This window comes from Podarcis cretensis (assembly GCF_951804945.1).
Source record: "Podarcis cretensis genome assembly, chromosome: 12".
Classification (NCBI taxonomy): domain Eukaryota; kingdom Metazoa; phylum Chordata; class Lepidosauria; order Squamata; family Lacertidae; genus Podarcis; species Podarcis cretensis.
The window spans coordinates 2787145-2813777 of NC_137181.1; the positions used below are offsets into that span (position 1 = coordinate 2787145).

A 26633-nucleotide genomic window follows, 5' to 3' on the forward strand; every position below is an offset into this window, starting at 1 on the left:
GAGGGTTGTTTCTCATTATAAAGAGTATTTGAGGGGGGTGGATCAGCAGGACTTCAGCCAGCCGACTTCCTTTGGGACTGATAGGGCTGCATGTAAACACGCTTGAGCAGGTTGCATTTTGCAATGAGCAGGTGCTGAGTTGTTGGCCGGCGGAAGGGTGACCCTTTTCGGGTCATGTGGTTTGTGTTTGTCTTGTGAATGTAGATGTTTACATACAGAATAAGTATTGGAGGGGAGGAGGGTCATTGGTTTGTTCTTGCTTTCATTATATATTCTGTATTATTTTATCTTGTATTCTTATGCTGTGAACTGCCCTGAGACCTGCACCTGAAGGGGTGGCATGCAAATTCAATAAATGAATAAATAGAAGGGGTGTGTGTGTGTGTGGCTTAAGAGAGAAAGGAACTGAATGGAGTGTAATCCTGAGAACCGTTGGGGGCAGGGACCTAGGCTCCTTGTCTCCTGAGAATGGTGGTTTAAAGGGGGAGTGGCTTGTGCAAATTGGTTCAGACTTGGTCAGGGTGTCCTGTTACCTACCTGGGTTTAGGGGAAAGAGGATAGCCTTTTTCCAGTTGAATGGGAGCTCTTGTGTGAAGCGAAGGGGGCGGGCTCTTTGCTGAAGAGGCAAGGTCTGTGCTTTCCCTGGGAAGAGCTGACAAAGGGCCAGCTGCCTCTTCACCCTGCAGTTGTGGGGCTTGTTATGTTAAAGCTGTCCCTGCTTCAAATATCAGGTTGCTGTTATTCTTTTTTTTCAGCCTTTCTGCGGGGGGGGGGGGCTATAAGAGGTCAGAGGGATAATGCGTGATGGAACAAAACGGGAGGAGGGAGGTTGTCCATTTGTAAAGGTCCCTGGGGCACATGCTCAGTGTGGTCTTTTGTCCTAAGAGGACTTCTGGGCCTAGATCTGTGAGCTGACAGGGCTATCAGTTTCATTTAAGTCTAGCTGAAGCTGTCTTTGCATTAATTTCTGAGGTGGTGGTGAAACCGTAAAGTGTGTCCAAGGTCCTCTGTGTGTGGCCAAGAAATTGCGTACCATGTGGAACTTTAAATATGGGCTTGTTTCCCTTTTTTACGAGATGTCTTGGCATAGTAAAAGGTATAAGGTTCATAGCAGCATATAATCTCTGAGACAGTTAAAACATTATTAACATAGCAGTAAAAAGCATTATTGAAGTCTCAGAGGTTAGCGAATGAAACTGTTGGAAGTGTTCTTTAAAAGCATGAATGTAATAGATGAGGAAATAATTGCTACCAATGCAGGAACCCAGGGCCTAGATACAGAATTAAAACTACATTTACGTGTTTCCCTAGACCCAGAGATATGTGATGGCTTTATTATTCCCTTTTTGAGGATGGAGCTTGGGAGGATGGTTGCCATCCAGCTCCATGCTTGGTTGGAAGAATCAGATTACCTGGACCCATTTCAGGCTTGTTTCAGGCCTAATTTTGCAATGAAGAAGCCTTGGTTGATGACCTGTGCTGGGAGAGGATTGACCCTCTTGGTTTCTCTCTCAGTGGCTTTTGATACTGTTCTCCATGGTATTCATCTGGAGTGGCACTGCTGGTTGTGTATTGAAGGCAGAGTGATATGGTGGTTCTGTTCTGTCTTATCCGTATCGCAGCTTCCAGAGAGTGGCAGTGGGGGACTGCTGTGTGAGCCCATAGCAAGCCGGCTATGTGGTTCTGGGGCTCCTTCCTGACCCCCCATGCTTTTTAACATCTGTATGAGTGGTTATCGGGGTAGGGTTGGAACAGAGTCTTTAGAATGTGGTTGGCACCCAGCTCCTCTTTCTCCCTTAATCAGTTAAGGCTGTATAACTGCTCGATCGTTGCTTTGATGTAGAAATGCTTTGGTTGGGGGCCAGAAAACTGAAGTTAAACCCAACAAAACAGGTGGCTTTGTAGCTCTTATGTCCAGGAATTGGGTAAGAGGCCTGTTTTGCACAGAGTTGCAGTCCCCTTGAAGTGGCCAGGTGCATACCTTGGGAGTAGTCCCAGATCTCTCTTTGTGTGGAAGCCAAAGTAGCATCAGTGGTATTTCTAACATCTACTAGTTCACCAACTACGGCCATTCCTGGTTTGGTATAGCCTGGCTGCAGTAGTCCTCAGCCCCTGGCTACAACCGGAACTGATGCTGTGTAGATTGAACAGGTAATGCTCTGGAGAACTCTGCTGGAGTAACTGTGCTGTAACTGTGGTGTCCAACTTTGTCCAAATCTGAGCCCCTTTATCCCTAAAGGACAGCACAACTTACTTAGAGGAGGCTGCTAAAGATGTCAAAACAGCGCTTTGTGGGCCAAATGTCAAAAGGGCATTCATCACTCAGAAAAGCTCTGCTGAATGGCTATTTGCAAACGCAGCAGTGACAGAGAAGCAAGCTTTCTTTGTTGCTATCACTGCCACATGGTTAGTGTAGTAGTTCATTCTCACCCATGTTCATTCACCCATGCTCTTGCTGTCAGTTCTGCTGCTTCAGTGTACGCATGTCATTAGAGTACCAAGACAGCCCCATGGTTGACATGGATGCTGTGAAGTCCCAAGACTGCCACCCAGCTCCTGTCATCAGAATGATGGCAGTCTCTTTCACCTTCCCTGTCTTCGACACTTAACTCCCCTGGTCCACCTCTAACAAAACACCAGGCAGCAGATAACATTCAAGCGAATAACAGTGTTGTAAAGTAAATAATTAATGCCAGGGGATACCAGACTAGGAGATGCTTGCAGTATAAAAATACCAGGCACAAACCACACCTGAGATCAAAGAGGCACTCAGAATCACTGAGAACTACCAAGTGCTTTGCCTCTGAAGTGCTGCACAGTGTCAGGTGCGATACACTTCCCCATCTCTTGCCAAAGGGCTCAGGCAGCCTTGCCAATAAGCCCACAGAAATTACTAACCTGTAGTTTTATTTTTTCTCATAAAGTGCTTGGCAGAGGCTGAACTCTTTTTATGAGGGGAAAAGGAGACTAGTAAGACTGACTTTGCTTCTGTGCAGAGTGCAGAGGAGGGAATTTCCCTTTGTTCCTAGCTCAGAAATTCAGGGAGATACCAGAGAGATTCAGTGAAGGTGGCACTTCGCTTGGTAGAAATAAATACAACACTTCTTTGTCTCCAGCAGATGGCAGTCCAGTGCCCACTCACCTGTGTGTGATTATTCCACATCGCCTGTGATAATGCAAGACTAGATATGTGGGGAGGGTTAAGGCTTAGTGGGGACCATAAGCAATGCCTACGTAGACCAAACTATCAAATTTCTGTGAATTACCATTTCTTTTACACATCCATCAGTGCACATGGTAGTTTACAGCATAAGTGAAAAAACTGGGTTGCTGTGCAAAGGAAGTGACTGCTTTGAAATTTTGACAGTCAAGATGACAGAGGAAAGGGATGTGAGCGGCAATGGCAGTTCAGGATACTGGTGAACAAATGTCAATACACAGACTTTGTTGCAATTGGGTATGAAGACGGGGTGTCGAGCAAAGGCTCCACGGAAAGAGGATCTTGAGGATCACTTTAATTTGTGAAATGTTCATACCAATGTGCATTTCTCTTACTGGTGCAAGCTCATGCATTTGAACAGTGGACAAAAATGTGAATGTAATCTGGGGTAGCAAATGGTTATCAGCTTTGTCCACTGTTAGATGCTGTTTATAAGAAATCCATGCAATATAAATAGGGTGCCCTTAATGCTTGAGAGATGCCCAGAGTGGCTGGGGAAACCCACTCAGATGAGCATGGTACAAATAATTTATTATTATTAGTAGTAGTAGTAGTAGTAGTAGTGACCCTAGTAACAGCAGCAGCAGCAGCAGCAGTATAGTGTTGAACACAGGAGTAGTACTGGCCTTGCCAGTGATGGTTTGCATTTAATGTATGGAAAACTAATAGCAGCTTAAGTGAACTTGGCAAATTTAAATCTAATGACAGCTCCTCTTTGACTGCCTAGCTACTAACTTGTGTTGCAGAATAACTCTTAAAAGTCAGGATTAAAAAGTCACCAACATGGCAGAAATGAACCTTGAATTTGTGGCATTAAAATTGCTATAGCTTGTGAGTGATTTCCAGATGAGTGAAAAGACAAAGATTGATTTGGAAAATGTTTGCTTTTCAGTATGTTCAAGCAGATGCTCCTACCAATAAAACACTGGCTGGGCTTGTGGTGCAGCTGCTGCAGTTTCAGGAAGATGCCTTCGGAAAACATGTTGCCAATCCTGCCTTTACAAAGTTCCCTGTGAGTATTTAAAACACTCTTGTAATGTTTCTTCAGCTGTTGTGTTTCCATATACTTCAAAGTAAATAGGTCTACAGCTGCCTCCTGAAAAGCTGCCAACACTTAAGAGTGGGAGGCTGTACAGTGGTACCTCGGGTTACATACGCTTCAGGTTACAGACTCTGCTAACCCAGAAATACTACCTCGGGTTAAGAACTTTGCTTCAGGATGAGAACAGAAATCATGCGGTGGCAGCAGGAGGCCTCATTAGCTAAAGTGGTGCTTCAGGTTAAGAACAGTTTCAGGTTAAGAACGGACCTCCAGAACGAATTAAGTACTTAACCTGAGGTACCACTGTATTTGAACCCAGAAGCAAAAGGATTCTTCCTGCTTCACTTGGTGTCAGAAACACAAGTTGACCAATTTAGCCTTCACTCTTTGTAATTCTTGTGCTGTTATATCTGCTAACAACCCTGCAGGGTTCAATATACTAAGAATACTGTAGGATTAAATCTGGGCTTTGTTTTGAGACTTTAATACATAAGTAGATGGAACCCCAATATGTGCTTGGTCCAAGCCATTTAGAATTGCCAGCATCTTGAGTTGCAATTCCTTTTGTGAACTTCAAGATGGCAAATTCAGTGATGGCCTGCATTTCAATTGATCTTTTTGTCTTTATGATTTAAATTAAATAGATCAGTCTTGATTACCTCTCCTTATGTAGTTGTTGTTGGCCACAGTACTGGAGCAACTTGAGAGATCACGCACCATATTTTTCGCCCCATAGGACGCACTTTTTCCCCTCCAAAAATGAAGGGGAAATGTGTGTGCGTCCTATGGGGCGAATGCAGGCATTCACTGAAGCCTGGAGAGCGAGAGGGGTCGGTGTGCACCGACCCCTCTCACTCTCCAGGCTTCACGCAGATCTCTGCAAGCCGTGGGAGCCCGCGCTGGGCTCCCGCAGCTTGCGGAGAGTTGCCTGCATGCCGAAGGCTGGGCGCGCTGAGATTTGCACAGCTCTCCGCAAGGTGCAGGAGCCTGGCGCCGGGCTCCCACGGCTTGCGGAGAGTTGCCTGTTCTGGGGGCTGGGGTCGGGGGAAGCTCGGGCTTCCCCAGCCCCACGCCTGGGGGGGAAATAATTTTTTTTCTTTATTTCCCCCCCAAAAAACTAGGTGCGCCTTATGGGACGGTGCATCCTATATGGCGAAAAATACGGTGTTTTATTGTAGAATATTTCACTACACCCCTGACAAGAGGGATAGCTAGGATAGTCACACACACAGGACTGACTAGACCTCAAGGGGCCCTGATTTGGTGCTGAGTAATTCTCTAGGACCCTGACTTTGTTTGGGTTCGTTTCATTTGCTCCTACTTGGTTGTGCCGATTAATTAGGAGGGTAGGGGTGAAATAACTGTTCACATACACTCTGGGAGTTGTTTCTGTGGAACACATGGCCTGTCAATTTTTGCACTACAGATTTGCAATGCTGCAGATTTTCAAGCAGTGTACTCTTTAATATTTTAGATTCACATGAACTTTTAAGGACAGTATGCAGGACCCAAATGTAACTTGAAATCTCTAACATTGTGGGGGGTGGGGGATACAGGAGACCAGAGAGGTATGTGTACTTTGAGTTTCAGCCTGCCAATACTTTGCTCAAATAATGTGATTATTTTTTTTTGCAACTGGTTCCTTGGGAGGCTTGTACTGTTTAATATTCCGCTGCTTCACTGCTTGCTTCTGCTTTTGTTACTGTGAGTATGAATGTCACCTTGATATTTTCTCTGTTTTAGGCAAAGTGCTTCATGGACTTCAAAGCTGGAGGAACACTATGTCACATTCTTGGTGCTGCATATAAGTACAAAAATGAGCAAGGATGGTGAGCCTTTTTCTTTTCATCTTTTCCACAGAATTCCCAAGTCCTGCTCATGAGCATGTGGCACTCGCTGCGTTAGTTTTAGGTGGACAGATGAAAATGATTTTATTTCAAAGAACTTGTAGTTAAATCAGGTTTTTCATTGGAAAATTACTCTCTTGATTCTTTCCTGTATGTTGTTATTTTGTAATATAGTGGGTTGGGTCCATAGATAAGCATGGCAAAGTTGACTTTCCAATAGTAGTAGTAGTAGTAGTAGTAGTAATACTACTGCTACTACTACTACTACTAATAATAATTTATTATTTATACCACGCCCATCTGGCTGGGTTTCCCCAGCCACTCTGGGCGGCTTCTAACAAAACACTAAAATACAGTAACCTATTAAACATTTAAAGCTTCCCTAAACAGGGCTGCCTTCATATGTCTTCTAAACGTTTGGTGGTTATTTTTCTCTTTGACATCTGGTGGGAGGGCGTTCCATAGGGCGGGTGCCACTACCGAGAAGGCCCTCTGCCTGGTTCCCTGTAACTTGGCTTCTTGCAGCGAGGGAACCGCCAGAAGACCCTTGGTGCTGGACCTCAGTGTCCAGGCAGAACGAGGGAGGTGGAGATGCTCCTTCAGGTATACTGGACCGAGGCCTAACACACACACAGAGGTTCTATAGATTCTGTGGGATCAGGTGGTCTGGCATGTCCAGGGGGCAGGGTGTGTGTGAATCATGTTGGAGCAATTTCCGGAGGCAGAGGAAAGTTTGCTTTCTCTGTCTAGCTTCATGCTTATCTGTGGATCCTATCTGGTGATTTTACGTGCCATTAGAGAACTTCTGAAGCAGAGTGGCATAGCATTTTTTAAATAGTCGCTTGTTTTTCTTTTGACCGCTCAAATTTCCTTTCAGACCTTGTTAGTGTTTCAGATTCTGGCATTCACTTCATGATGAGTGAGAATAAAGGAACAAACAGATGCCCGGAGCAAACAGAGCAAGAGCATTAGATCTCATTCTTCCCTGTAACTTTGAAAATAATCTATCTGACTGCTATCCTTAAACAAAACACTGGATTAGTTTTTGGATTGAGCCAGCGATGCAACTCTTTATATTTTCAAGGCTTGGAGAAGAGAAGAGGAGGAAAGGAAACAGTTTAGTCCATACACTTGTATGCATACCTGCTTCTCCTGTTGCACATAGGGTCTGTGGTGAAGATAATGGACTGTTGTAATTCCATTATAGGGCTGCTTATTTTCCTTTTGATGCATAGCATTTTTCTGGGGTATCTCCCTTCCCCCAAATCCTAGATAATTGTGGTTGTTCTCACTGCCTTTGTTTTTTGTCTGGCCTCATCTTCCTTTCTCTCTCTCCACCCCATTAAGTTGGGGTTCCTTGGGGTGCCCTAACTCTAAAGGCTCCCTAGGAAACGTTTCTGTATTCATGGACAGAACTTCTGATGGAATTAATGGAAAAAGGTGTTGCCTTATTAAATGCACAAAACCATCACTATAATTATCAGGTGCTGTATAGCCCTAATTCCATGCAATGCTGTCTTGAATTATCCCAAACATGTCTAAAGGTTTTTATCTATTCTAAGTACTATATAAATATTTTTTGTTTCAGGCGCCGATTTGATTTGCAGAACCCTTCCCGAATGGATCGAAACGTCGAAATGTTTATGAATATTGAAAAAACATTGGTGCAGGCAAGAATTCTGTTAATAATAATGATTAATTTATGGTCTTCTGTGTGGAAATTTATTTCTAGCTTTAAGGCTTGCTGTGAATGTGGTCACAGGCCCACCTGTGAACGTACGTAAAAAATGCATTTGTAGCTTGCTGGCATATCGTCCCATTAAAAATAAAGTTTAGCAGGAGGATAAGGGAATAAATGTGTATGTAATTAAGAATTCAGGAAAGGAAGCAATTATTTTAATTTATAAAGCAGGATTATCACTTGTAGAACAATTAATTGGCACAAAGTTCTTCAGTCTTGCCTACCTTCACAGTAACCCTGTGAGGCAGATCAGTCATGTTTGGGATACTGCAGCAGAGCAAACATGATTTTCCTGGAGCCGTATGGCAGAGGTGCCAGGTCTAGGTGCCCATGCTAGCGCACTTGGTTATGCTTGCAAAATTCAGTTCTTAATTTAGTAAACAATTTATATACTGCTTGGTTATAATAGAGCCTTACATGAATGAACCTCAAAAGAATAAGTTACATTTCAAACTGTACTACAAAGGAGGCATGGACAAAGAAAACCACAAATGGTGATCCTATAGCTCACTTTCTTTTTGGCTGTTGATACTTCACCAGCAAACCTGCTGGGCTCTGATGATAATTCATGTGCTGGGATGTCACCAGCACAAACTTAGCTGAGAGCAGTATTCTGTTCAATTTACCACTTTGCGTGTATACCTGAGATTTAGCTGTCTTCGAGTTCACCTTGACAGAGCTTCTGCAGTATGAAAACTTCCATCTCTACCAGCAGAAATTAGCCTTATAAAAGATACTGGCTTGGATCCATAGAGATCATCATCATCAACAACAACAACAATAATTATTATTATTTTATTATTTATATTCCGCCCATCTGACTGAGTTGCCCCAGCCACTCTGGATTCCCTCTTGATAAATCACATCTAGTGGAAAGTTTACTTGGCACAGCAGATCCCCATCCCTTATGAGAGACTCCTTTCAAAAGTCCCTCAATTTCATACATGGTTTGACACATGATGCAGGAGCCGGCTGCTGCTGCTGCAGACATAGGAAATCCCAAGCACCTTACATGTTGAACATGTTGCATTGTTTTTGGAAGCTTGCTATTATCATAAATTTTGAAATTAAATATACATTTAATTCTAAACAAACACGGCACGGCAGATACTGTTGCTTTCCTGGTTGTGGGAATAATGAGATACTAATTGTGATGGACTGAGCCCTAGTGTGGAATAAACTAGCCCTGGTGCATGTTAATGCTCTAGATCTTGGATTCTTTTGGTTTCTCAGTTGAACTCTTGGCTGCTAATAGTGTCTCTGTGCACTGAGCCACAGCCGAATACTAGCACAGTGTGGGGAAAGTAGATGGAGAAGTTTTTCTCCTCCTTGTCGTACTGGAACCACATGAGGTTCTCCGGTGAAGCTGGGCAGAGATTCAGAACTTACAAACAGGAAGTATTTATTCAAATAGTGCATGCAGGTGTGTCCTCCACCAAACTTAGACAGAGATAATATTCCAGATCCCGTGCGCATAAGTGGGGAGCATCCTTTAAATGCCCTCTCTGCCACACTGTATCCAATCCAGACAATAGGTAAAGGTAAAGGGACCCGACTCTGGGGTTGCGGCGCTCATCTTGCTTTATTGGCCGAGGGAGCCGGCGTACAGCTTCCGGGTCATGTGGCCAGCATGACTAAGCCGCTTCTGGCGAACCAGAGCAGCGCACAGAAACGCCGTTTACCTTCCCGCTAGAGCAGTAGCTATTTATCTACTTGCACTTTGACGTGCTTTTGAACTGCTAGGTTGGCAGGAGCAGGGACCAAGCAACGGGAGCTCACCTCATTGCGGGGATTCGAACCGCCAACCTTCTGATTGGCAAGTCCTAGGCTCTGTGGTTTAACCCACAGCGCCACCCGCATCACTAGACAAAGAATACTGTATACAAAAATATTCACAACTGGAATGGAAGCTCTGGGGTCGGCTGGAGGATGTGCGGGAAAGCAGCTACTGCTGCTACCACTCTCACCAGCTGTTTGGCACAGAGGCTGGGCAGCCTAAACAAAGGCCAGCTGCACCTCTTTGGGGCTTCCTCTGCCCTCACAGATGTCCTCTTTGGGCTCCAGGGAGGGACCCCTTCCAAGCCATGAAGATTCTCCAGCTCTCCCGCCATTTCCAGGTTGTGTGTACAGTCATAGGTAAAGGTAAAGGTACCCCTGCCCGTACGGGCCAGTCTTGACAGACTCTGGGGTTGTGCGCCCATCTCACTTAAGAGGCCAGGGGCCAGCGCTGTCCAGAGACACTTCCGGGTCACGTGGCCAGCGTGACATCGCTGCTCTGGCCAGAGCCAGAGCCGCACACGGAAACGCCGTTTACCTTCCCGCTGGTAAGCGGTCCCTATTTATCTACTTGCACCCGGAGGTGCTTTCGAACTGCTAGGTTGGCAGGCGCTGGGATCGAGCAGCGGGAGCGCACCCCGCCGCAGGGATTCGAACCGCCGACCTTTCGATCGGCAAGTCCTAGGCGCTGAGGCTTTAACCCACAGCGCCACCTGCGTTCCGTGTACAGTCATACCTTGGGTTAAATATGCTTCGAGTTGAGCGCGTTCGAGTTGCGCTCCTTGGCAACCCGGAAGTAACGGAGCGCGTTACTTCCGGGTTTCTCCGCTTGCGCATGCGCAGACGCTTAAAATGACGTCGCGCGCATGCGCAGAAGCGACAAAAAGCGATGCGCGCAGACATGCCGTCGCTAGTTATGTTTACCTCTAGATGTGAACTGGCCTCTGGAACGGATCCCGTTCGTATCTAGAGGTACCACTGTAATGGATTACCATAGTTGTGCCAGTAATCTCTTTATTACTGGTTTTTGTTTTTAATAAAATGATCTTTCCTTTATTTTCTCTTCCAGAATAACTGTCTGAGCAGACCAACCATCTACCTCGTACCAGAAATTGAACTGAAGTTAGCTAATAAGCTAAAGGACATTGTCAAACGTCACCAGGTATCAGGCACATCATACATTTAGCATGTCAAATGTTGATCTGTTTAGCATAATTGCAAAGGGACTCAGCACATAGGAACATAATTATTTCAGACTCTGATCTCCGGGCTGGCGAACTACTGGCCCTCCAGATGTTGGTGGACTTCCAACATCCATCAACCCCAGACAGCATGACCAATGGCCAAGGATTATGGGAGTTGTAGATCAGCCACATTTGCAGGGCCACGGATTCCTCGTGTCTGCTCTAGCTTATAGAACTTTCTGAAGGAGATGGTGATTTGCTTCAGCTGTTGATGTAGACTTCAGTCAAGTAACTAAAATGTATTTCCTGCTCACCTTCAATATAACTGTAATATTTCCATTTTACATGTATCTTGTCCCTGTGAAAACCTCTTTGGCATCATAGGCATGTTCACAGGTGCAACAAGTCAGATTGTAAAGCTACAATCTTGGTGTGAGGTGCCTATTAGTAATATCTTCATTATTTGCTACCTTCCAACCTGGGGTCCACATTGCTCTGGACTGTAGAGTGGAAGCTGCTTTCCTCCTAAGCCCTTCCTCTCTGAGAGAACAGCTAGGGAGGAACTTCAACTGCAGTGGCTGCCTCAGCTCTTCTCCACAGCTGAAAAGGGGCTCCTGGGGATATTTATCCACTGGCCTCATAAACCTGGAACAAGCACTGGTCAGCTTTTTGCCGTAATGGCAAGATTCAATCCTTGACTTAATGACACCAGGGATTAGCTGTGTGAATTGGAAGAGGCTCTTTCCTCCCTCTTCTCCCCCACTCCAAAAGGAAATGAGGGGAACATGCCAGCAGTCTTTAGTTTTCCTATTGGAGATTAACTTCTCACCCAAATAGTTGAAGGGAAAGCTGAGAATACATACGTACATACATACATATGTAATTTCTTTTGTATGCCACCCTTCCACAGTTCAAACCATCCTCAAGGCTGCTTACAACATGAAAAAACATGTAATTGCAATGTAACAGGAGAAGTCCTAAACAGCCTTCCTCTTGGCGATCACTCGTAGCCGAGTAAGATTGTCTTCCATAAACACGGTTTTAACAATGAGCCCGTAAGTGACTGTGGAGGCCAATTCTGGATCCACACGTCCGGATCCACACGCCCTTCCACACTGGGGACATTGGTTCCGGGCGGGAGTTGATCACGGTGTGGATTTGCCAAGCGTGCCTTCCTCTTGGCACGTTTCTCCCTTTTGTCCTGAGTTCGAGTGTCTTCAAAGTTCATGACACCTTTGGTAAAGGCTGTTCTCCAACTGGAGCACTCACAGGCCAGTGTTTCCCAGTTGTCAGTGTTTATACTACATTTTTTAAAGATTTGCCTTGAGAGCGTCTTTAAACCTCTTTTGTTGACCACCAGCATTACGCTTTCCATTTTTAAGTTCGGAATACACTAGTTGCTTTGGAAGATGATCATCAAGCATCCTAAACAATAAATGGAACATTAAAAAATACGCACCCAAGCGGAACAATTCCCACAAACACCATTAAGATCTAAAATAAAAATACATAACAACAGCAGCAGCATCCCTCTCCCCCCCAAAATCCTTACACAGTACAGTACACTAGACCAAGAGTCTGTTCAGCAGCCTCAGCTTGTGTAGCTGGGGTCAGTCAGAGTCCCGTTCTCGAAAGCCAGGTGGGAAAAGGCCTGCAAGGCAGGGAGCAGGTCTTCTAGGACTCACAGCCAAAATGGTCTCTAAGAATAGACTTAAGTATATTGTGCTTCTTGCTAAAAGCAGCTTAGTGTTTATATAGCTTGTGAAATCAGCAGTGGATTACAGCGTATTAATGTTAAGTTGTCTTAACATTAAGGGCAGGTGGCAGCATGTCCACTTTGTTATTCTAAAGCAGCAATGCAGCAGCAAGCAAAGGCTGTAGCAGCTCAGTCAGCTGCTTGTGGCTGCAAAGCCAGACAGGATGTATGTGACTGTTGCCATGGAAACAAAGGGGCAGTCCATTCTGTACTGAGCACCGGATGTTAGCTCAGTGTGTGTGTCATATGACCTGTACAGGATGTACATGGGTGGAGTTTGGAGTTTCTCTCTGCTTGTTGAACAGAGCAGACATGTTTTCTCTGTACTGAAGTAAAGACAGGAATAAAAGAATGTAAGATACATTTCTGTCTGTGTCTGATTCCCCTCCCTGGGGATATGCTGGAGAGCAGGGAGGAGGAGAGCAGTTGGTGTGTTTTTCTCACAGCCTGAGGAAAATCGCCGGAACGGACCTCGAGTGTTTTTACTGCCGGGAGTCGCCGGAGGGAGGTCAAAGGAATTCAGCCGGTGCCTGGAGAGATAGGCACATACCTCTGACCGAGCCTGAATTCTGACATTGGTAGCAGTTGACGGTTGCTACGATCCATGGGAGTCTGCATCAAGGAGACTGTATTCATCCCTCTCCAAGAAGCCTGAGATGGATGCTGATTCTCTGCAGCTAGAAGCTGACCAGAAGAAGCTGAAAGCCAAGCTACGGAGCCCAGGTATGAGATTTTCGGGCTTAAGAGTGTGAATGCAGATTGATTAATTCTCTGCTTCATGGGAGCAACGTTTGGGAAAAACAGCTCCGAGAGAGAAGAGTCTGCATTCCAAACATTCCTGTGGTTTTTCCTGTCCAAGGAAAGGAATGTGGTTGCTTAGCAACGCAGGCCAGTTTCAAGATAAGGGCTATGCCCAGAGAGGCAAAAACAGCTCATGTTTAGTCTAGGCCCTTGCAAAGGAACTGTTGGAAAGGGACTTTCCAAGCAGCCAGTGTTATTGCTGCCAGGTGCACAGAGTGTAAACAAGCCAGCTATTGGATTTTAGAGGCTTGTGTTTGAGAGTCAATGCAAGGACTCAAAATGGATGCCAAGAAGGGAGGCCTGCCTTCTCCACCCCACTTGACCAGTGACAATTATGCATCTTGGTCTATTAAGATGAAGGCCTTGCTGCAGAATCAGAGACTGTTTGAGGTGATTGAGAACCCCATCCCTGCAGCACCAACGCGTGCTTGGGAGTCACAGGATGTGAAGGCCAGAACCGCTATAATTCTGTGCGTGTCAGATTCTCAGCTTGTTCATATACAAGGTTTAGAACACGCGAAAGATGTTTGGGACACGCTGAGAAGGACACATCAGAGAGATGCAGGTTCTTCAGCGTTGCTGTATTTTGAAAAGCTGACTAACCTGAGGCTTGCGCCTGATGGAGATGTTCAAGCGCACCTGACGGAAATGAAATTTCTGCGTCAGCAGATGGTGGAACGCAATTTCCGTCTGCAGGAGGAAGTGTTTTGCTTCATGGTGATCAACAGCCTGAATCAGACTTACAAAACGGTTGCCAGTCAGCTGGGGTCTCTCCCAGCGCAAGATTTGACTTCGGACAGGGTCTTTGCCGTGGTCCTGAACGAACATGACAGACTTGCTGCCCTGGAAGTCAAGGACAGGGGGAGGGAAGAACGGAGTTCAGACACCCCCACTGCTGTCGCTACTGGAGGAGACGCTGTAGCTTTGAACGTTGTCCAATGTTTCAATTGTGGGCAGACTGGGCATCTTCAGCGGTACTGCGGGAAGCCACGTCAGAACAAAGGAGCCAAGGGGAGCTCCACGAAGTCTGAGGCGTCAGGCAGAAGTCATGCCAAGTCACAGGCGAAGCCTGCAAAGGCTTTGATGTCCCTAAAAGCCACACCACAAGTGGGGAATTCTTTCGTTTTAGACACGGGAGCGACGGTTCACATGACCCATCGCAGGGATTTGTTTTCGTCATTTAAGAAGCAAAGCTTCGTTGTACAACAAGCCAACGGTCGAGAGCTGGAAGCCACCGGAATTGGGACTGTGTATCTTAAAAGTCTGAACTTGACTATAAACAATGTTTATTTGGTTCCAGAGTTGAAGTACAATCTGCTCAGCGTTTCGCAGATTGCCAAGAAGGGACTAAAACTGTCCTATGATGATCAACACTGCGAGATCTACAAAGATGGAGAGTTGTATCTTTCTGCCAAAGAGAAAGATGGACTGTATTTGTTGACTTTTGATCAAAGTGATTACATGGAATGTAATTCTTGTGATTCTAACTTGATTTCTTTTGCAGGTGTAGCTGAAAAGAACGCCAAGCAGGTCACCTCGAGGGTCGACAGGGCATTTCAGCGGGTGTATGCTGATGTGATTGGTCCTTTAGCACCATCTAGAGGCAATGCAAAATATTACCTAATATGTGTTGATTCTTTTACAGGTTTTGTCTGGATTTATCTTTTGGAGAGACCGAAAGAAGCCTTAGAAAGGTTTAAAGAGTTTTGTGACAAGGTTAAAAATATGCATGATGCTGACATAGATTGTCTTTGCACAGATGAGAAGCCAATTTTTCTCTTACAGGATTTCCAGAGGTTCCTGAAGAAGAAAGGGATAAGGCACAAAATTGCAGCTTCCGAAGAAGCTTGGAAGAGATGTATCTGTGTTAGGGTGAACAAAGAATTGCAAAAGGGAATGGAAGCGCAATTGCTTAGTTCACATCTGCCACATGAGTACTGGGCTGAGTCGCTAATGTCATATTGTTACACGTGGTTGAGAAAGGTTTCAAAAGACTTGGGATGTTCTCCTTTTGAGAAACTGTTCCACAGAAAACCTTCTGTTGCCCATTTCAAGGTTTTCGGGTCTCATGTGAGAACAGAAGCTCCAGGTGGAGTAAAGAATGCCAGAGGCATTTTTGTGGGTTATGAAAAGGGTCTCTACAGAGTAATTTTGTCTGAATCTGGTAAGGTGATTCTCACAAAATTCCTAGAGAGTGCTCCTGAACAGGAGCGAGTGATTGTTCACACATTTCCCACAGGTGATGATGATGATGATGATTCTGATGATGATGATGAGTTTGATCTTATTGAGTTCAGTAGTACTGATGATGACAGCGATAGCTCAGACAGCTCAGTTGTCACAGTCATTGAGAAGAAATCTCACACAATGACTAGACCCTCAGAAGAGGAGGATGAACCACTGATTAAGCTTAGTACTGGTTCTTCAGAGAGTTCAGAGGCTGAACCAGAAAGCAGAGAAGAGCAGCACTTCTTACGTAGGTCTGAGAGAGCAACGAAGGGTGTACCACCCAAGAGGTATTCAGAAGAGTTTGCCAACCAAGCTATTGCATGTGTTGCTGTTGTAAACGACCAAGGTCAAATTGAAGCTGTGTCTGAGTCAGAGACAAAGGCACAACAGAGAGTTGCTAACCAAGGTAATGCAGAAGCACTCATTCCTTGGAAGTCACACAACCAGAGAGGTACATTGGTAAAACCAGTGGCGGGTAGTTCCAAGGGTGGAACTGAAACAACAGGGGAGTGTTATAAGTATAACAACTGTTTGTTTTCTTCTCTGGATGACGCTTTGCTCGCAGCACGCATTGATACTTTAGGGGGAGTATGTTATTCTAAAGCAGCAATGCAGCAGCAAGCAAAGGCTGTAGCAGCTCAGTCAGCTGCTTGTGGCTGCAAAGCCAGACAGGATGTATGTGACTGTTGCCATGGAAACAAAGGGGCAGTCCATTCTGTACTGAGCACCGGATGTTAGCTCAGTGTGTGTGTCATATGACCTGTACAGGATGTACATGGGTGGAGTTTGGAGTTTCTCTCTGCTTGTTGAACAGAGCAGACATGTTTTCTCTGTACTGAAGTAAAGACAGGAATAAAAGAATGTAAGATACATTTCTGTCTGTGTCTGATTCCCCTCCCTGGGGATATGCTGGAGAGCAGGGAGGAGGAGAGCAGTTGGTGTGTTTTTCTCACAGCCTGAGGAAAATCGCCGGAACGGACCTCGAGTGTTTTTACTGCCGGGAGTCGCCGGAGGGAGGTCAAAGGAATTCAGCCGGTGCCTGGAGAGATAGGCACATACCTCTGACCGAGCCTGAATTCTGACACACTTAATCTAAAATTATGGCATTCACTAAAATGGGCCCTGGCAGAGGTAGAAAATATGCTCTTAAATTTTATTAAATATAAGAAACAGTTTATTGATTAAGTATAGAAAGAACAACATGCAAGACACAAGGTTTCCACATCGCTCAAAACAACGTCAGGTCAAGTTGATTTAAATGATACTAATAGAATGCAGTTGGTTTATATTTATTATATATTGATGACATGATATAATAATTATAAGAGTCCGCTGAAAAAGAACCCACCAGGCAGGAGTCTTTTGTTTCCAATGATAGTTGGAGGGGATAGCAACTTAGTAAAAAAAACCCCAAGTAATGAAAACATTTGCCTATAGCTTCTAAAACAAATCTGCATTTAAAAGGGGTAGGAAAACTGAATTGCAAATGATGATGCTTACAAAACAATTTATGTATAAACTAGTGTATAAGAAATCTAATGTCCAGATTCATGGTGGGATCAGTGCTGGGTGATGCTTGTAGTTTATTTCAATTAATAGACGACTCTCCTGTATCTCGAAAGAAAGAGGAAGCAATTTAGACTACTTCACTTGCACTAACGGCTGGAATTTTTCAGGGGTTTTCCTTGGTAAGAAACCAAAATGGGTGTGCTCTTACTACGCCCAGAGTCCATTTGAGGAAATGGGGCCTATAGATCACTACTCCAATGCCATCTAGTGTCATGTTATATCCAGGCTGCAAATATGGCATGGTGCTGGGAAAGGAAGGTGATTCTTTATGCATTTATTCCTTAACATATTTCTGATGCAATACCTGTTTTTGTTCTTTCCTAGGGCACAGTCACAGATGAGAAGTCTAAAGCCACCCACCATATTTATCCAGTTCCTACCTCATTGGATGAAGGTAAAATTCATTCATTCATTTCTTACTACTCACCTCAAGAGTCTTTGGACCAAAAAGCTGATATAGAAGTATTCTAAGTAAATGAAATATTTTGTATCAATCCCATCAGTTTTGTGATTAAAAAAAAGTAGATTTCGAAAAAAAATACTAAGGAGGTGTTCTGGAGAGTGGAAAGCACCAATTATTTATGCATTATAAAGAGTGGAATGAGATATGTCTGAAATCTAATGGATAGTTTGATCAACATAGCTTTTTTCATTCAGTTTACAGACCTTAGAATGGGGGAAATGGTTTTTGAGCATTACCTGGGATACCACAGAGAAATATCTTAATAGGTTTCAGGGTACTGAGGTTTGTATATAACTTCATTTACGCTCTCAGTGCCCACAATACAAATGAATACAGGTGGATAATACAATGCCCTGCCCCACACAGGGTAGGGTATTTTAATTTTGACAGTAGAGGAGATTATATTGGTGTAGAGAAATGTCAAAGGTAAGCAGAATGAATCTAAGCAAATGTGATTAGATGTACATAGGCTTTGTTTCAATTTAGGATGAGAAGCAAGGTGTGGGGTCTCACAGTAAAGATGGGTTTGTTTGGTGCACATTACTGATGTGAGAGGGATGCGGGTGGCGCTGTGGGTTAAATCATAGAGCCTAGGGCTTGCCGATCAGAAGGTCGGAGGTTCGAATCCCCGCGACGGGGTGAGCTCCCGTTGCTCAGTCCCTGCTCCTGCCCACCTAGCAGTTCAAAAGCATGTCAAAGTGCAAGTAGATAAATAGGTACCGCTCCGGCGGGAAGGTAAATGGCATTTCTGTGCGCTGCTCTGGTTCGCCAGAAGCGGCTTAGTCATGCTGGCCACATGGCCCGGAAGCTGTATGCTGGCTCCCTTGGCCAATAAAGCGAGATGAGCGCCGCAACCCCAGAGTTGTCCGTGACTGGACCTAATGGTCAGGGTCCCTTTACTGATCTGAGAGGAGGTGTCAGGAAAAAAAGGCCATAAGGGAGAAGGGGGTGGAATCACTTAAGTATCTATTCACAGAGCAGCACCTTTCCAACTAATAATTAGCACGAGAAATCCCATTAGATGTTCTGAGCCTTGCATATTGTGAGCTGGTTTGTGTGTCATTCTAAGCCACCGTTTCGTTTTGAACCACAGCTTGCTTCAGAACATCCCACTGCTGCTTTGCAAATGTGGCAGAAACACAACAGCATTGCAGGTTGTGTTGTACAAACTCAGATTGTGGTTTGTTTGTTTGTTTGTTTGTTTGAGCAAACCATGAATGGTAAGCTATCAAAAGCAAGTCCATTAAGAGCAAGCCTTCCTCAATTCCCAGGCATCAGAATCACCAATGAAGAGCACCATGTCTTTCCATAATCTATCCATGGATAGCTCAGTTGGTTAGTGTGTGGTGATAATGTCACCACGCTTGCAGGTTAAATCCCTGGATGGGGCAGCTGTATATTTCTGCATAGTAGGGGGTCCTCAAGGCCCCTTCGAACTCTTATAATTCTATGACAATGGGGTTATTCTAACCACCACCACTCCAATCCCCTGAACCGATCCCAATCTGTTTCGGAGCAACACTAGATGGCAGCATTCATCTGTGCGGATCTTTGAGCACACAGTGGCTTCATCATCCGTGCTGTGTGTGTTGTGCATTCTAGTGGTGTCTGTTGAATTTTCCTGTGTGCTTAATTCATTGTGATGTGTTTCCTGCTGCGTTGTATTGAATCTGAGATTGTTTAAAGGGTGCAGCGAGTCATTTTTATTTAGCTGTTGGAAAAAATTGAGTAAAATTCAGGTGCTACCCTAAAGTAGCCTCTTGTGCTAGTAGCCTTTTGTTCTGGTCCATCCATCTTTTCCTTCTGCATAAGGGCAAAGCAGAGCTGCTGTAATGGCATCGTGAAAAAAGCATGTATGAACACGTGCCTGCTTGTTTACACTGTTGTCCTTATGTGGGTCACCGAGTATTTTTGACTGAACATATTTGCATTGGAAGGGAAGAGGTTCTTTTCTCTCTTCATCCCACTCCGTGTGGAAAGGGGAAACTTGCTATTCTCCTATACCCTGCTTTTGGATATTCTTGGTTGCTCTGGGCAGCGTTCTCTGTATTGATGTATTTTTCCCCATTGCTGTCAACATTTTTTTTCCTAGTCATCTTTTTTTTGGGGGGGGGATGACCCTCTTCTTAAAATAATAGAATTGTAGAGTTGGAAGGGATCGCAAGCGTCATCTAGTCCAAACCCCTGCAATCCAGGAATATTTTGCCGCACGTGGAGCTCAAACCCAAGACCCTGAGATTTAAGAGTCTCATGCTCCACCAATTGAGCTGCCCTGATCCTTAATCAATCAATCAGTTTATTACAGTCATAGACCAGCAGTGGCTAAAAATGCAATACTTATGATAACAATATACAGTGGTGCCTCGCAAGACGAAAATTAATCCGTTCCGCGAGTCTCTTTGTCTTGCGGTTTTTTCATCTTGCGAAGCACGGCTATTAGCGGCTTAGCGGCTTTAAGAAAAAGGAAACAAACTCGCAAGAACTCGCAAGACGTTTCGTCTTGCGAAGCAAGCCCATAGGGAAATTTGTCTTGCGAAGCACCTCAAAAAATGGAAAACTCTTTCGTCTAGCGAGTTTTTCGTCTAGCGAGGCATTCGTCTTGCGGGGCACCACTGTATAATAATTATAAAAACAAGCCAGAATAAAAACAGGGAGGCAAGAATCACTAACCAACTAGAGCAGGGGTCAGCAAACTTTTTCAGCAGGGGGCCGGTCCAATGTCCCTCAGACCTTCTGGGGGGCCCGGACTATATTGGGGGGGGGGGGTGAACAAATTCCTATGCCCCACAAATAACCCAGAGATGCATTTTAAATAAAAGGACACATTCTACTCATGTAAAAACATGCTGATTCCTGGACCATCCGCGGGCCAGATTTAGAAGGCAATTGGGCTGGATCCGGCTCCCGCAGGGGCCTTAGTTTGCCTACCCATGAATTAGAGTTTTGGCTCTAAAACGAAAACAATCCAGTTGAACACTGGCGAAGGAGAGTCATGCGTCTGACACCACCTTACTGACACCTTCTTAAAATGAGTGAAGAATGTAAAAATACAGTGGTGCCTCGCAAGACGAAATTAATCCGTTCTGCGAGTCTCTTCGTCTAGCGGTTTACATTGACGGCTTAGTGGATTAGCGCTATTAGCGGCTTAGCGGCTTTTAGCGGCTTAGTGGATCAGCTGATAAGTGGCTTAGCGGCTTAGAAAAAGGGGGGGGGGAGGAAAAAACCCCCGCAGGAACTCGCAAGACATTTTCGTCTTGCGAAGCAAGCCCATAGGGAAATTCGTTTTGCGAAGCGCCTCCAAAACGGAAAACCCTTTCGTCTAGCGGGTTTTCCGTCTTGCGAGGCGTTCGTCTTGCGGGGCACCACTGTAATCTACTGGATCAGGCCCAGTATTCTCTCTTCAGTGGCCAACCAGTTGCCCTGAGCTCAACAGCTCTCTTCCCACTTTCGCTTCCCAAAAGCTGGTATTCAGAGGAGCACTGCCTCTGACCATGTTGGGAGAACATCTTAATTCTGGCTAGTAGCCATTGACAGAGTCGCTCCACATGGATTGGTCTAATCCTCTGTCGAAGCCATTCAAGTTGGTGGCATCCAACTGCTGCTTGTGGGAAGGAATAGAATAGATTTGCATGCCAAATCTGTGCTAACGTGGGGTGTTTGTAAAAGAGCTTACATTTTTCTAAGTCTTTTAGCAGAGGAGCTTCTCTGCTGGTGCAGCTTCCCAATGACAAGCACACTCAAGCAGCGGTCTAGACTCCTGTGAGATCTGCTCGGCCTTGAAATTCTGCCGTGTCAGCCCGCTCCGCCCTCCGGGGAGGATAGGATTTCTCACTTCAAAAATAGCATTTCCTCTTTCTGGGAATGAAGTATCACTTGAAAGCTGTGCTCCGCTTCCTTTATCTGGAAGAAAGCACGATCCTTTTGAGCTGGGCTGAGTGCAGATTACAAAAAAGAAAGACAAAGGGGGAGGGTAGGAATAGTGTTTGGCAGGATGTTCAGAGGTCATAATGAAGGGAGCAAATGTGGGGAGCAGAAGCTGCTCTGTGTGCGAATGCTGCTTTTGCCCTGGTTCTCGGCCTGAGAAAGTCCAGGGTGGGGGGCAGGAGGGAACAAGAGAGGGAGGAATTATGCCAAGAATTGTGTTACACTTTTGGAAGCTGGCTGCCTGCGGCGACTGTCTTTCCTCTCTCTGAACTCTCCATGACCTGTCACTCAGCCCCCAGCCAGCCTGAGCCTCAGTTATCTCTGCTTCCCCACAGCATCCCGGCCTCTGCCACGCGTTGGTTGCAAGATGGTTGTCAAAATAACATTGGCCAAGTAAAGCTGTGCACGTTCAGTTTCCTCCATTTGCATGAAATAGGTTTGAGCTACAAGATGCTGACTTATTTTGGTTAAAGGCAGGTTTAAGAATTGTTTGCGAAATGTATGATTATCACTGAGTCGCGGCATTTAAATGCTCTACTCAAGACAATCTGCCAAATACAAAGCTGCACAAAGGAACAATACTCAAAATCTACAGAGTATCATTTACTAATGTTAAACTCCCGTGACCTTGAAATGATGGAGCAAACTTATTTATTTACATTTTATGTTCCTTCAGGAACCTCAAATCGGCTAACATTGTGAAAACTCCGTAGAACAACCAGAATAAAACGTTTCTCAAGTGCAATTAAAATCTAGTTAGTAACTTGCTGAGTAAGTTTTCCAGATGAAGGAGTGGAGATGAAGTGTTGAGATGCACCATTAGTGGCAACCCTCATCACTGCAAAAGCAACATGTATACAGTCTCCAACTTCTAGAAATTTTAATGGTAAATAGATAGGGCTCAGATTTAATAGTTTCACTGGAGTAATGAAATCCACAGGGACCTTTTGAGGACCAAAGCCTTTGCTCCAGGGCTGCAACAAGAATAAAGTGGCCTTTGCCAACCCAGTGCCCTCCAGGTGTTTTGAACTACAACTCCCATCAGTCCCAGCCAGCTATCCTATACAGTGGGAACTGAGGTGTTACCAAATTAAATTCCTCGTAACATTGTTCAGTTTACTTCATAGATAATAAAGGATGGGGAATAGTCAGTTCTAAGTTTCCGCTGTAAACCTTTTTCAAAATAGTTTGCTTCCCTTTTTCTTTTCTTTTTTACACACACAGTTCAATTTGATGTTATTATATTCCATATTTATAATCCAATTTCTTCCATCCTTGCTTGTACAAATATAATCTGAACTAACATTCAGAGGAGGGTTGCCGAATCTTAAATGTAGAGAAGAAAACTTTAAATAAAGAAATCATAGTCTCCCCTCCCCCCCCAACCGTCTTTTGCACCAAATAAAGTCTTATCTCAAGTTCAAACCTTAAAGTCCTTGCAGTTAGTTTTGTTCCGCAGTTTGTGATCTCATCTCTTCTAGCACGCACCTGTACTTTAGTCCAATTAAGCTCTAATTAACAGGAGAATCTCTGCTTCTTAATGGTGGCGTTGGAGGGTTTTCTCCAGGCGAGGTGCTTTTGCACTCAGCGCCTCACTGACCCCTGCATTTCATGTACTGAGATGGACTGCGCATGAAGCCCATTCTCCCCATCCCTTGGGGGGGAATTTCCAGAATGATTTACCCTCTTTTCTTGTTTTTCCATCGCCTATGCTCTCCCACTGTTGTGGGGGCTGCCTCCATTAAGGCAGACCGGAACCGAAAGCCTCTAAGCCCTCCTTTGGATGCCCCTGCCAAATGTGATGCAGTGGGTACAGCTAGAGAAGACCTTTTCAGTGATGGCACCCTGGTTATGGAATGCCGTGCCCAGAGAGACTTGCCTGGCACCTGTGTTAGGAAATCACTAAAAGATGGAAAAGTCATGAAAATGCCCTAAGTCGAGAGCCAGTGTGGTGTAGTGGTTAAGAGCAGTAGTCTCGTAATCTGGGGAACCGGGTTTGAGTCTCCGCTCCTCCACATGCAGCTGCTGGGTGACCTTGGGCCAGTCACACTTCTCTGAAGTCTCTCAGCCCCACTCACCTCACAGAGTGTTTGTTGTGGGGGAGGAAGGGAAAGGAGAATGTTAGCCGCTTTGAGACTCCTTAAAGGGAGTGAAAGGCGGGATATCAAATCCAAACTCCTCCTCCTCTTCTTCTTTATATGTGTTTGGAGTTTTAAGAAGTGGGAAATTTTTGGTGTTGCTGTGAACTTTGCTATATGGATGTCATCATCTGTTCCTGTTTTACACTTTGTTGTTTACAGGCAAACACTGCTGTTTGGCAGTGTATAAATGCTGGAAATAAAAATACAGTAGTACCTCTGGATACGAACGCATCTCGTTGCTCACGCGTCGGGCAACGAGCTGCGCTAACCCGAAAGTAGTTGCTCCGGGATGCGAACTTTGCTCCGGGATGCGGGTGGGCGCACACGCGCACAGCGGGAGACTCACTTTCGATAATGGCGCCTCATGTTAAGAACAGTTTTAGGATAAGAACAGACCTCCGTAACGAATCAAGTTCGTAACCAGAGGTTCCGCTGTAATCACTAAATGTACCTCCTATTCTGTTCTGTACTACTGCTTTTCTCCTTACTCCACGCTGACAAAGCTCTTACCCAGATACTGAGAACTGAGCCAATCTTTGCTTCTTAGTTGTGAGCCCTTTGTAGATGGACATTCCATTAAGAAAATGAATCTCCATGGAAGAAGTTTAAAGACTATTTGCAGAAATATTGTAAAATTAATGAATGTTAGAATGATGTTGGACAGAAATTAAGTGGTTTCCAGCTGTAATGTTTTAAGAGATATGGAAAATAAGGTTTTGAATTAAGTAAAAACTAATGGTGAGGATTTGCTGAATTTATAATTTGAATTGGAATATAAGAAAGGGAGGTATGAGGAGGTCCAGAAAATAAGTTAAAAGAAAATAGGTAAAGGGAAATTTTATGTGTTTTTTAGTTGTATTTATTTATTTATTTATTTATTTATTTATTTATTGTATTTTTGTTGTTTCTTTTTTGTTGTTTTATAATGTATTATTCTGGAAAATTTCAATAAATATCTTATAAAAAAAAAAGGAAAATGAATCTCCAACCCAGACTCTTGTGAACTCTTCCTTTTGTGATGACAAAAGTGAATGTTTTCAAGCTTGTGAAACTAGAATGGTGTTAAAACTGGATCACTTTCTGACCCTAATGGCATTTTATTTTTCCCTTTTGCAGAAGAATGGCTAAGACCTGTAATGAAGAAAGACAAGCAAGTTCTTGTGCACTGGGGCTATTACCCAGACAGGTAATGACAAGGATTGAAGTGCCAGCACCCATTTTGCAAAAATATTGCCCCTTGCTTATCTGGTGGGAGGGATACATTCTGTGCCTACCATTTAAAATTCAAGGTGGGTGGCTGCACGGATGTTTGTCCAAGAGCACTGCTGTTGTGACCCCTATAAAAGACCATTCATCATTAGATACATGAAATATCCTCACCTTGATAATACAGAATTGGTTCAGAAGTAACACCAAACCATGGCTTTCCCTAACCGTAGGATAGACTCCAAACCATATTTTCCCTTCCAAATAGACAGGCAAACTCCAGTTTTTGTGGTTTCCTTTCCCCTTACCTTCCTTTATAATTCATAGATGCTCTCCCAAACAGCAGCCCCTCAGTGCAGTCCAACATAACAAACTACCATTTTCCTTAACCATCCTATGCAGGCTGTCTTCAGACTGTGGTTCAGATCCTGTTTTGATGGCTGTTTGCAATCCATAGTTTTGTCCCCCGTGATTGTTAGTTCAGGCAGTACAACAAACCACATCTTTGGATTTGCATGTGATGTTTGACGTTATGTCTATACCATCTTCTGCTGAGAGAAGCAGATAAGGTGAGAAACACGTAACCCACACCAAAAATCCATAATATATTCCTTCCTCATAACTGGCTGGAAACTGCCATCTGTTATACTGTCCACATCCTTTCATAAACACACATGTTATTTTGGGTCAACTGTTGCAGCCTTTGCCTTGCAATTGCTTTGTTTTTATCATGTTTTTATTAATAGTTTTTAGGAAATGTTGACTTGTGTTGTGTTGTTTTTCTTTTAATCGGATTAGATTATATTAAGTGGCATAATTCTTGTAGAAATAAATAATTGCTGGGCTCTTTAAGGTGTTGAGCAGCTGTTCCATTGAAATAGTAGCTGAGGGCTCCTTTTGCTCAGCTGCTGTTGTCTACTGCCTTGCCCAAATATATGTTTTGCCACCAGATCTGCTATTTCATTACACTTCTTTCAACACATTTTCCCAGCTTCAGCATACCATGTCTTCCTTCCTTCCTTCCTCCCTCCCTCCCTCCCTCCCTCCCTCCCTTCCTTCCTTTCACAATGAATGTGATGCAAAATCACTGGATGCTTTTATTATGGCACTGCTACCTTAATGAAACTACCTGAGGGATGAGTTCACATTGTTGCTTTTGAATTTCCTTTATAGCTATGACACTTGGGTTCATGCTACTGATATAGATGCCGAAATCGAAGACCCTCCGATTCCAGAGAAGCCGTGGAAGGTGAGTGTGTGCTCTTCCCTAAATTGCGCTGACGTAATTTCACGGCCTTCCGTTCCCAGAGGGAAATGGTATTTGAAAGAATGCAGCGTGTTGTTTCACACATGCAAAGTACAAAAGAGGGCAAGCAGTAAGTCTAGAATATCAATAGACAAAGCACTTGTCTTACTAAATCAAAATAATTCTTCCCATGGCAGCAGGAAAAGCTCCCTTTATTTATTTACTTACTAAGGTGTTCCTTAAAAACATAAACACTTCAAGTGGTGTACAAATAGTACAGTGGTACCTCGGGTTACAGACGCTTCAGGTTTCAGACTCCGCTAACCCAGAAATAGTGCCTCGGGTTAAGAACTTTGCTTCAGGATGAGAACAGAAATCGTGCAGTGGCGGCGCAACAGCAGCAGGAGGCCCCATTAGCTAAAGTGGTTCTTCAGGTTAAGAACAGTTTCAGGTTAAGAATGGACCTCTGGAACGAATTAAGTACTTAA

The 26633-nt window shown here is 44.4% G+C and overlaps 1 protein-coding gene across 2 annotated transcripts in view; it reads left to right on the forward strand.

Annotated features, from left to right (window-relative positions):
• The window catches only part of SMARCC1 (SWI/SNF related BAF chromatin remodeling complex subunit C1), a 111235-nt gene that overhangs the window by 1546 nt on the left and 83056 nt on the right, over positions 1-26633 (forward strand). For both annotated transcript variants that reach the window (XM_079996411.1, XM_079996410.1), the window contains exons 2-8: positions 4113-4232; positions 6006-6091; positions 7698-7779; positions 10696-10788; positions 17490-17559; positions 24810-24879; positions 26073-26148. In XM_079996411.1, coding sequence (XP_079852537.1) covers positions 4113-4232; positions 6006-6091; positions 7698-7779; positions 10696-10788; positions 17490-17559; positions 24810-24879; positions 26073-26148 — 597 coding nt within the window. The remainder of the gene's footprint in view (positions 1-4112; positions 4233-6005; positions 6092-7697; positions 7780-10695; positions 10789-17489; positions 17560-24809; positions 24880-26072; positions 26149-26633) is intronic.